A 10,958-nucleotide genomic window follows, 5' to 3' on the forward strand; every position below is an offset into this window, starting at 1 on the left:
TTCCTTTCTTCTCCCTGCCCAGTGGTTGGCGATATGCAAAACGAATGTGAATAGTTAAAAAAACAAAGAGGAACTCCGTCCTCTCAGGAACGCACATAAAAGGGCTGGTGAAAGTGTAGATTTCTAGTAAAAAAAGGACTTCAATTGTGATCTGTTTCTCACACACACCTATCATATCGCTTCAGAAGATATGGATTTAACCACTGGGGTCGTGTGATTGACTTGTATGCTACCTTTATGTGCTTTTTGGAGCTTCAAAGTTCTGGCCATAATTCACTTGCACTAAATGGACCAACAGAGCTTAAATATTCTTCTAAAAATCTTTGTTTGTGTTCTGCAGAAGAAATAAAGTCACACAAATATGGGATGGCAAGAGAGAATTTTCATGTAATCTCATGTAAATGATGAGAGAATTTTCATTTTTGGGTGAACTATCCCTTTATTGAAAGAATATAGATGACATTTATTTTCTGTAAATGAAGCTGTATTTGCTTGGTATGCTCGCAAATGCAGAATTTCATTTAATGTCTTTCCAATATTGTTTATGTTGTTCCAGTAAGAATTATCCAAGTTTTATATGAAGAATCGTGAAATTTAACTGCAATAATATGTACAAAGTAGACCTGGGCAAAATATTGAATATATATATTATATTTAATAAAAAGGATAAAACAAATTGAGAAATCCTGTATCATGCACAATACCTCTAACCATTAATATGTTCATCCATGTACTCTTAATCAAGTTGTAAGTACAGCTGAATTATTCCATATCCTGCAAGGACACCTAAACTGTCAGTGCTGTTTAATGTGTTTCAATTAAGCTGTTAGTTTCAGAAGAACGGCGCAGCCCGTGCGGGCGTCTACACTGAATCTCTGCAAGGACACAAGCAAGACGTTTTATTATGGCAGACTTAATGCACAGTGTATTTGCGATTCCAATCAGAGCGTTAAAATATAATGGGAGAGTTCTGTAACTGAAAAGTTACTGTTAAAAGTAAAGATTCATTTGCATTTATTAGATGGCTCCACTGCAGTACAGTTGTATTTAAAGGTACATGAAAGGTAAAAGAGGTTTGTTTTACGGATTTTGAGATTTCGAGAAATATTTAAGATTCTGCATTTTTTCTGGGTCAAATGAAACAAATTTGTCACATTGACCGTGTAAACGCCTTTAAACAAATGGTCAGATTTTCTTGCTGCTTTTCACTCAAATTGTTATGCTGATAATATAATGTGTAATGAAAAAGTGCATTCAATTAGCTAATTAATGATAATAATAGAAGTATTTTCACTAGTAGTCTCAGACTTTTGAACCCCACTGTATGTAGAAAGCAGACTCTTTCTCTCAAATAGAATGTGATGTCTAACTTAGTAGCCAACGGCAGTTTAAGTGACTGGCTACAATTAACAAGCCTTTGGATCGCCGACGCACAAAATTCGACACTTCTGCAACTACAGAGAGACAAATATATAAATATACTGTATGTATATAGAGCATAAAAACACTGTCTGCTTTGAGAAATTCACTTAGCTCTTTTTATTTGTTATGTTTACTAAAGAGCACAAATATGTAAATGATTCACTCTAAAATGTACTCTAAAATGGTCTTCCAACATAAGTACTGTGTGAATAACAATCTTGTTTGCTTATTGTATAATACTCGTGCTCTCCTGATCTTTGTCTACAAGAACTTCTCGATTCATGCAAACAGTCATTAGCATGCTGACAGCTCGGGTGAAACTCTTCGAGCTCTGACCTCTAGGTAGAAAATGGACTTAAAGGCCAGCCAGGCCTCGAGAATATCGAGTTGATTCATCAAATTAGTTTCCGTGTAATTGCACAGTATGACGTGCCATGAAACTTGTCAGCTATAAAGCTGTCGGAAAGCCATCAACAGCCATGTTAAATGAAGACACAAAAAAAGGCCTTGGGTTTATGACTTGGTGCTGTTTTTGGACACCTGCCAGTGAGGTAGTGAGAATGATATAGCCTTCTTTAAGATTTTAAACAAGTATTGTAGCTGTGCATTTATTGCATGCATTAACCAATGTGATTTTCACAGATGTTTTAATTAAATACTCCACTTAGTAAAGGCTGAGTTAAAATATATATATATATATATATATATAGTATCCCCTTTTCTCCCCAATTTGGAATGCCCAATTCCCACTACTTACTAGGTCCTTGTGGTGGTGCGGTTACTCACCTCAATCCGGGTGGTGTAGGACAAGTCTCAGTTGCCTCCGCTTCTGAGACAGTCAATCCGCTTATCACATGGCTCATTGTGCATGACACCGCGGAGACTCATAGCATGTGGAGGCTCATGCTACTCTCCGCGATCCTCACACAACTTACCACGCGCCCCACTGAGAGCGAGAACCACTAATCGTGACCACGAGGAGGTTACCCCATGTGATTCTACCCTCCCTAGTAACCGGGCCAAACTGGTTGCTCACAAGACCTGGCAGGAGTCACTCAGCACACCCTGGATTCGAACTCGCGACTCCAGGGGTGGTAGTCAGCGTCAATACTTGCTGAGCAACCCAGGCCCCCAAGGTTGAGGTTTAATAATATTAATAATAATCTGAGTGCCTGTAAAGCTAAGATTGCACTAATTGGTAAATATGAAAAACACATCATGAAATTAGGGGTAATTTTGCAAAACAGTTAAAATATAAAAACTACATTATAAATCTAGGTTGGTTGTTAAGTTAGGTGGTCAATTTAAACATGATAAGCACATCATATTTACCTGAAGATCCTCTGGCCCGACACTTAATGTGAACTAGCTTAAGTTTTCTAATTGTTACAGATTGTGCCATTAGCAAAATACTGTCATAGCTCCTGCCCCATAGACTGTAGCAGGCCAGGGTTAATTTGCATAATAAATCTTAATTGAGACTCATTAAGCACTTGATTGGAAGCAAATCAGGTACACTGTGGACAATTTTCAGATTAATGAAGTTTTCTGTCTTTTTAAGCTACACTGTTTTCTGCTGTTTTTACATTATATATGTATTACATATGTATAATATATATATATATATATATATATATATATATATATATATATATATATATATATATGTTTAATATATTCTAATATATATAATATTATATTATCTATTTTATAATGAACATTTTACACTTATTTATGTAAATGTTTTGTTTTGTTTTTTCCTCCCAATTTGGAATGCCCAATACCCAATGCGCTCTAAGTCCTCATGGCGGCGTAGTGACTCACTGCCTCCACGTCTGAGACCGTCAACCCGCGCATCTTATCACGTGGCTTGTTGAGCGTGTTACCACGGAGATATAGCGCGCTATCCACCGCGGCATCCATGCACAACTCACCACGCGCCCCACCGAGAGTGAGAACCACATAGCGATCACGAGGAGGTTACCTCGTGTGACTCTACCCTCCCTAGCAACCAAGTCAATTTGGTTGCTTAGGAGACCTGGCTGGAGTCACTCAGCATGCCCTGGGATTTGAACTAGCGAACTCCAGGGGTGGTAGCCAGTGTCTTTACTCGCTGAGCTACCCAGGCCCCCTATTTATGCAAATGTAATAAATCTGAATTTAGAATCAAAACTATACATTTTATAATGCAATTTTACATGTATTTATTCCAAATTAAAAAGAAAATCTGTTCTTGAAAACAAAAAATACTCATTATCCACTGCAAGGTGTCAGTAGATTTTGGAACAAGGTTAATAATATCAACATGTCCAAATATCGGCCAATCAATATGCCTGGCCAGTATATCGGTCTCTCGCTATTACATAAAAAAACAAACCCTATAAGAACAAGAAAACATGGGTATCTTGTGTAGTAAGTACTAGGTACATCACAATCTAGTTCCGTTGTGATCACAACACCTTCAAAACAGAATAAGGCTTTTGTGTTCATATCACCAGGATCCTATCGTGGAGGAAAGGGGTAAATATGACCCGATCCCAAGTCACAGTTCTCACCCTGACACAGCACCCTGTCTGAAATCCATCTGGACATGGTAACATGAGTCCACACTGATTGTTTTGAACAACTTTGGAACCATATGGCCTGCTGTTACTGAGTCCATTCACAATCTTTGTCGTCTATGAAAGAATAAGAACTAGTTTCAGAAGATGTTTAAAAGATTATCCCTATCCATTTGGCAGGTGCAATTGGCGTCCAATGTGATCATTTTAACTGTAAACTTGTACACTGCAACACCATCAAAATTCCTGCCGGTAATCAAATACCATGTGCACAAAAGGCGTTTTGTGTTGTTGTTAGGCCTTTCCCCCCCAGTCTGACTTTCACCCGAGAAATTGACACAGATCAACTCTCTCTTCTCGCCCTCAATCTCCCAGACCTGCTATCGGCCGAGACCGGGTACAAAATGCCATTTTGTAATTTCTTTTATACTCAGATGTCTGGCAGGAGTAATGAGTTTGGGCCTGAATGCAATAAAGTCTCTCCATAACCTCACGACTGTTGTGTTTAATGAAGAAAAAAAGACACAGAAATAGCTTTTCTGCGGCGACGAGCGCGTAAAAACATTAACCTGCCCGATTGTCCCACTGGCGTATCAAATTGTGTCATTTGCCTGGAAACTGGCGCAGGTCTCGGAGGGAAGGCAAGGTGAACGGCGCGGCTGTGAGAGTGGGGGTACGAGGCAAAGCGGTGCTCGGTCCAATCAGGATGCAGGCTTTTTTTCCTCTTCTAAGGAACGCAGAGCGCTCCAGGGCACGGGAGGCTTCTTCTCTCTCCTATAGCCGAAGCACCACTCTGTCTGACTCCCAGAGTAAAGCCTCACAAAGTGATACTGCCAGCTCCACCTGCCACCGCCGGGGCATGTTGGCGGAAATATCATGACATCACCACCACTGAGACAGGATAAACGTTGCTGTGGTTTAACTGTTACAGTCATGTAAACAAAGACTGGGGTATTAGCACTATACAGAACAAAAAGGAATCGCTGCATTTTGATCACACTTTCAAATACGGGAAAGACGGCTATGTATTGACGGTGTGGCCTGAACACTCCTTTTTGGCATTCGTGGTATTAATAACATCATAAAACAAACATATTCCCTGTTTAACTTGCGGGCAATCAAAAGCGAGAACAAAACTCTAATTCTGATTCATAAAAATGTATTAATGTAATAATAAGATCATCATTGTGTACTTTTGTATTAATTTCAAGCACAAATAAAGGAACAGAAGCTATTGGGCGTTATTTCCTTTGCACTGAATATTTCTTTTGTCTACCTCATTGTGGCATAATGTTGATTACCACGAAAAATCATTTAGACTCATCCCTCCTTTTCTTAAAAAAAAACAAATGCAAAAATCGAGGTTACAGTGAGGCACTTACAATGGAAGTGAATGTTTTGAGGGTTTAATGGCAGAAATGTGAAGCTTATTATTTTATAAAAACACTTACAGTGCATTAATTCTTTTGTTTAATTTGTTTATTAATTGAGCTATAAATCTGTTTTAACTGTTGTTTTTATGGTCATTTTAGGGTTTTAGGGTAAGGGTAACCCTAACCCTAACACCTAACATCATGGCAATGAAGTTTTAAAATATTAATAGTTTACACAGGAAAGGTTAGTAAGCGATTTTATCACACTAAAATCATGTTAACATGCATTTTGCTTACATCTTTTTTTTTTTTTTTTTTTTTTTTTTGCGTTTCCAGATTGGCCCCATTTACTTCCATTGTAAGTGTAACCCTGTTACCCTGGTTTTTCATGTTTTTTTTAAAGAAAAGGAGGGACGAGTGGAAATTAATTTTTGTGGTAACCAACATTATGCCACAAATGTTGTCTAATGAGCTTAACTTGTACTGAACCCAGAATATTCCTTTAAAGAAAGACACACAGGTTTGAGTCTGACTAAGAACTTTTATTTTTGGGTGAACTGTCCCTTTAAATTCCTGTTGTTTGTATGAATATCTGTGCTAGATTGTCTCTACCTAGACAAACAACATCTGCCTTGATCCTCAGATATTTCCAGAACAGACCACTTTAAGAGGACTACGAGTTAGCCAATTCCCAGAAGCTCCTGTCACTCACTTATTGGCACTGCAACACTTAATGCCTTTGTCTGTTTTCCAGTTTATCTTGTTAACAAAAATTGGGCTAGCGGTTTGAAGTACGAGCCATTCAAAACATGTTTAGAAACATAAGCCAGTGACAAATATCATAGGACTTACTGCATGGTATGCAAATGGCACCTATATGTTTAAATTATGCAGACTAGGGCTGAGTGAATAGAATTGTTTTGTTAGTTTTTTTTTGTGTTTTTTTTTTTTTTCAATATAGAGTATTTCTTGATATTGATATATGATTTTATCTTCAATTATAGCATTATAAAAAAATAAAAATAAATAAATAAATATATATATATATATATATATATATATATATATATATATATATATATATATATGGGGTGAATTTTGTGTAATTTCAACAACCTTCAATATGCAAATTTTGTCACACCAAAACTTTTGTTGTGATACAGTTCAGAGTGTTATGCTACTGTTATGTGTAGATTTTTTACAGTCTTTAATAAATATTAATAATACTAATAAAATGTTGCGATTCTGCAACACTGGATCTGTTTCTACACTGTTTTTCACTAAATGAACACAAGGATAAATCATATTTTATCATCATTTACAGTATGCTGTATATATTTTTTTTTTACCTGCGTGTACAGTATTTATTATTTTTCTACTATAATATTTCATGAGAAATGCCATATGGAGACCGGATGTGAATGAGTCACTGAATCAGAGCAACTGATTCACGGCAATGAATCAAACGTTGCAATTCGAACCACGATTTTACTACACTGACATTTAAATCAGAGATTCTATTATTTTCAAAGCGTTCTAATACTTTTGAGTCGCGAGACAAGGGAGGTCTATAAGAAATGTATTGACCAAATAAAACGCGCATTAAAATAGTAGCGTTTTTAACGACGTTAAATAATCGCAAATCAGTCCCATCGTTGTCAGAGCGCGCTGAGAAATGCTCAAATATGCAGATCATTCTGACGAGAGAATACGTTTTATTTATTTGATTTATATGCTTTTACGTTTCTTTTTAGGGCCAAAAGTATCAAAACAAGTTCATTTCACAACGTTCAAATCATATCATATTTTACGTTGTCATTTCAGATACAGTAAATGCAATACGTCTGACCTTCTAGTGACTGCAAACTGAAGTCACACGACCAATATTAATTGTGTGATTCTGCAAGGATGCGTCTTTGCTCTTTTGCTGCGTACTGCAGTGAAGAAGGATAACCTGCGAATAGCGCTGCCACATAACAAAATGGAAGTCATTTCATTCCCAGAAACCTCTACATCTTAAAAGATTGTACAAAAAATTGAAATAAGAAGGGGGGGGGGGTGTAAAAAAATAAATTAAAAAAAACTAATTCCTTGCATCTTCTCTGGTCTTATTTTAATACCTCTCCCTCTCTTGTTCACCCCTCCACACATCATTAAACATATTATTATAACATGACTGTCAGCTTGCGTCTCTCTCGCCGCTCCACTCTTGCTCTGCCAGGTAATCAATTTGTCGTCACTCTCTGTAACCACAGTAAAGTCATCAAGGGAAATGAGTTACAGCTGCAAAAAGCCTTCAAGAATATAGGTGGGGGGTTGGGGTGGGTCGGGGGGGCCGGGAAGAGAAATGACAACACGGGCCTGGAATATTCCGCCGCTGATAGTACATCCCAGGTCTCGCAGATGAAATATTAATGCACAATTTGTTTATCTGCGGGCCCACATCTCTCCTGCGCCGAACTGTTAATTTTCTATCTGTGCAGACAACGGATCAGTCAGACATGAACTCTTCACAGCCATTACCGGGAGACATTTTGATTAAGTATTCCTAATGTAGTGGATAGGAAAGAATGAAAACACTCTGCCTGCCAACTTTTGATTGACCATTAAGCCACTGATGAATGTGCCTGTCAAAGAGGAGACAATTACCTCAACAATGAAGAAACTCTTCTGGAAGGCTTATTTCTCCATAGGGCTGACACATTTACCAGATTACAGGCGAGCGGGCCCAGAGCGTGTAAAGGGATCGCTTAGGAATCTTCGCAAAAGTTCACCCAATAATTGCGCCCGCCTTTGTTACACGCAACGGGGCTTTTAGGGAGAGCGAAAAGCTTGTGAGGGGAAGTGACAGAGAAAGTAGAAACGGGGAAGAAGGGACTTACCGTCTTCAGGGTGTTTTAAGATCCGCCATTGCTGGCAGAGCATGCGACCATCTGTGGGGTTTGTCTACTGTTATCATAAAGAGTGATCATCCTTTTACCTCATAAAGACTCGAAAGCATCTGGTGTCAACATACACAACAAAACAAAACCACCACATGCACATTCAACCTCTAAGTTTGATACCATACAATGTTTTGTTTTGTTTTGATTTGATTTGATAGACTTTACTTTGATAAACCATTAGTGTTGTAAAATCATTTAATAATCCGAACACCCCCTGAGGTCATGAGAAGGCTAACAAAGAACCGGTGATAAATGCATCTATTAGAAATTAATCTATCAATAAATACAATGTGACATGTGATCAATCATATGCCAAATCAAAGCCTGAGGGGGCAAAGAAAAAAAAAGAAAATGTTACAGTGAGTGTTGCAAACCCTTATGGTGTACAGCCAGTTGCATTGCAGTGCATGAGAAGATTATGAATGTGTCTGAAAAACCTAGTGACCTCCCTACCTAGACAGCATTTTTGAGCATCATAGGCGTGTTTTGACCACAATTAAAAATGTTGCTCCAAAATGCTGCCTAGCAGGGCCTTTGCAAGTAATTCTGGGCCCTTTACCTACTAAAATAATACAATTTTGAATTTGTCGTGGGCCCCCCCTGGAACTTTGGGCCTTTAGAATCGTTACCACCTTTCACCCCACTAGCTACAGCCCTGCTGCCTAGGTAGGGAGCTCAGTAGGTTTTGAGACAGCCTACCAAAGCAGTGTTCTGACAACATTAGTAACAACTACTGTATCAAGTAAAAAATAAAAGCAATATGAAAAACAACTCCTACATTACATTTGTGGTTTCTGCTAAACTAAAGATGCAAATGGGATTAGCCTTGCAAAGACAACATAATTTATTCAGAATATTGGCCAAAAATGCTGAGTAAAGTGCTCACTAAGGTGTCGAGACACAGCTTGTGAAGCAATAGCATATATTGTAACAATTCAGAAGTTAAAAGAGAGCGAAACGAAAGCGCTCGTTTTCGCGTAAAGACGCAAACACGGGATTATTCGCGCGTATTTCGCGCTCTTGAGCGCGCGCGTGAGTGCGCGCGCACTCTACACTCCGTTTTTGTGCTGTATGCGTGTGTCCGTTTGTCTGTGTGAGATATTACGGGTTCATAGAAAGTTCAAGCGATGTTCGGATCCAAAAGCTGCATTTCATTCCGGCATCGCTCGACTCGGCTCATTCGATTCGTATACTGAAACGCGTCACGCGTCGTTCTTAAAAATAAATAAATAAATAGATCTGGCGAAAGTTTCGAACTTTTATAAACTTTTAGATCCAAACACAATTTAAGCCGACACATATACAATTGAAACAGACTTAGAAAAATGAAAAGATTTGTTTTCCCCCGGTTCTTCGTAAAGCATCGCTAAACACAATAACACCGTGTAGTAAACGTGACCGCTAATTCACTTCCATTAGGCTGTATCAAATCATCATTCTCTGTCAATAAACATCATCTTTCTAAGACAACAGCGGTTTCACTTTCATATTATGATTTATGAGATTCAAGAGATTCATTCAAATACAAATGCATCCATCGAGTCATTAAAAACGAATGAACCCCACATTTCATGTCGGGATAAATGTGAAATGATAGGAGTCAGGTTGAATCCTTACCCGCAGCCCGCTTGGGTGCCTGCTGTTTCCTCCTTGGCATGTTCAACTCTCTTTAGTTCACGCACAGTGAATTTGAGCCCAGGTGAAATTCTGTATAAGCGCTCTGATAGAGTCCATATACGCGCAATCGCGACTCTCTAACGCACTTCTCTTCCGTACAATCCAGTATATCAGAAACGCTGTCCAGGACAAAATCAGGTGTCTCTCTCTAATATATATACATATAGATATATACACCTCTCCTTCCTAGAGAGATAGATCTATGGCGGATTGTTTTGCTTTGCTTTTTTCTTTCCGTCTCTTATCTTGTGTTCTTTTTGTTCCCAAAGCCAGAAGGGACGAATGCCGTCAATCTTAGACTCCCGGTCTCGTATGAGACGTAGTGCGGAAAGGACAGAAAAAAAAGGCGTGTGTATGAAATACTGTATATCGCGCGCACACATACGGCGATGCCAGCAGCAAACATCGATCCACAGAACAAACTGAACATTAAAAACTCCTCCTCCTCCTCCCTCCTCGCCTGGACTTGATGATGGCAGCGAGACATTTGTTACACTAGATAACCACGAGTTTATTAAAGAGACAGAGGCCGGGGAAAAACATGAGACAGCCCACAAGTCCAACCGTTTATACTGTCGCTCAGCTGCCTTTGGCTATAGTTTCAAAAGATGCAAAATAATATATATATATATATAGCTTTTGCCATATGACTTATGATATATGTAAATTGCTTACTGTAAATAGCTCTGTTGCATATAGCCTACTGTACAGTTGTAGTTTCCATACATGCTTTATAAAGGCAGAAAACCAGGCATTACAATGTTATACTTGCAAAGTATGCATTATTATTTTCATTGCTGCAGTAATTAAGAGTGTTGGGTAAGGTACTTTAAAAAAAGTAATCCACTACAAATGACTAATTATTTATCATAACTTGTAATCAGATGACTTATTATTTCATCAAAAAACTAATCACATTACTAATTTAAGTTCCTTTCTGAAACACTTTTTCAAATTAATGTATATATGTCCTCCTACAT

General features: G+C 38.2%; 1 protein-coding gene across 1 annotated transcript in view; it reads right to left on the reverse strand.

Annotated features, from left to right (window-relative positions):
- LOC127418747 (teashirt homolog 2-like) overlaps positions 1-10,444 on the reverse strand; it is a 92,096-nt gene extending 81,652 nt beyond the window's left edge. The window contains exon 1 of the mRNA XM_051659520.1: positions 9,919-10,444. Within this exon, the coding sequence (XP_051515480.1) occupies positions 9,919-9,958 (40 nt within the window). The 5' untranslated portion in view covers positions 9,959-10,444. The remainder of the gene's footprint in view (positions 1-9,918) is intronic.
- Positions 10,445-10,958: the final 514 nt, after the last annotated feature.

This window comes from Myxocyprinus asiaticus, chromosome 28 (assembly GCF_019703515.2).
Source record: "Myxocyprinus asiaticus isolate MX2 ecotype Aquarium Trade chromosome 28, UBuf_Myxa_2, whole genome shotgun sequence".
In the NCBI taxonomy this organism is placed as follows: domain Eukaryota; kingdom Metazoa; phylum Chordata; class Actinopteri; order Cypriniformes; family Catostomidae; genus Myxocyprinus; species Myxocyprinus asiaticus.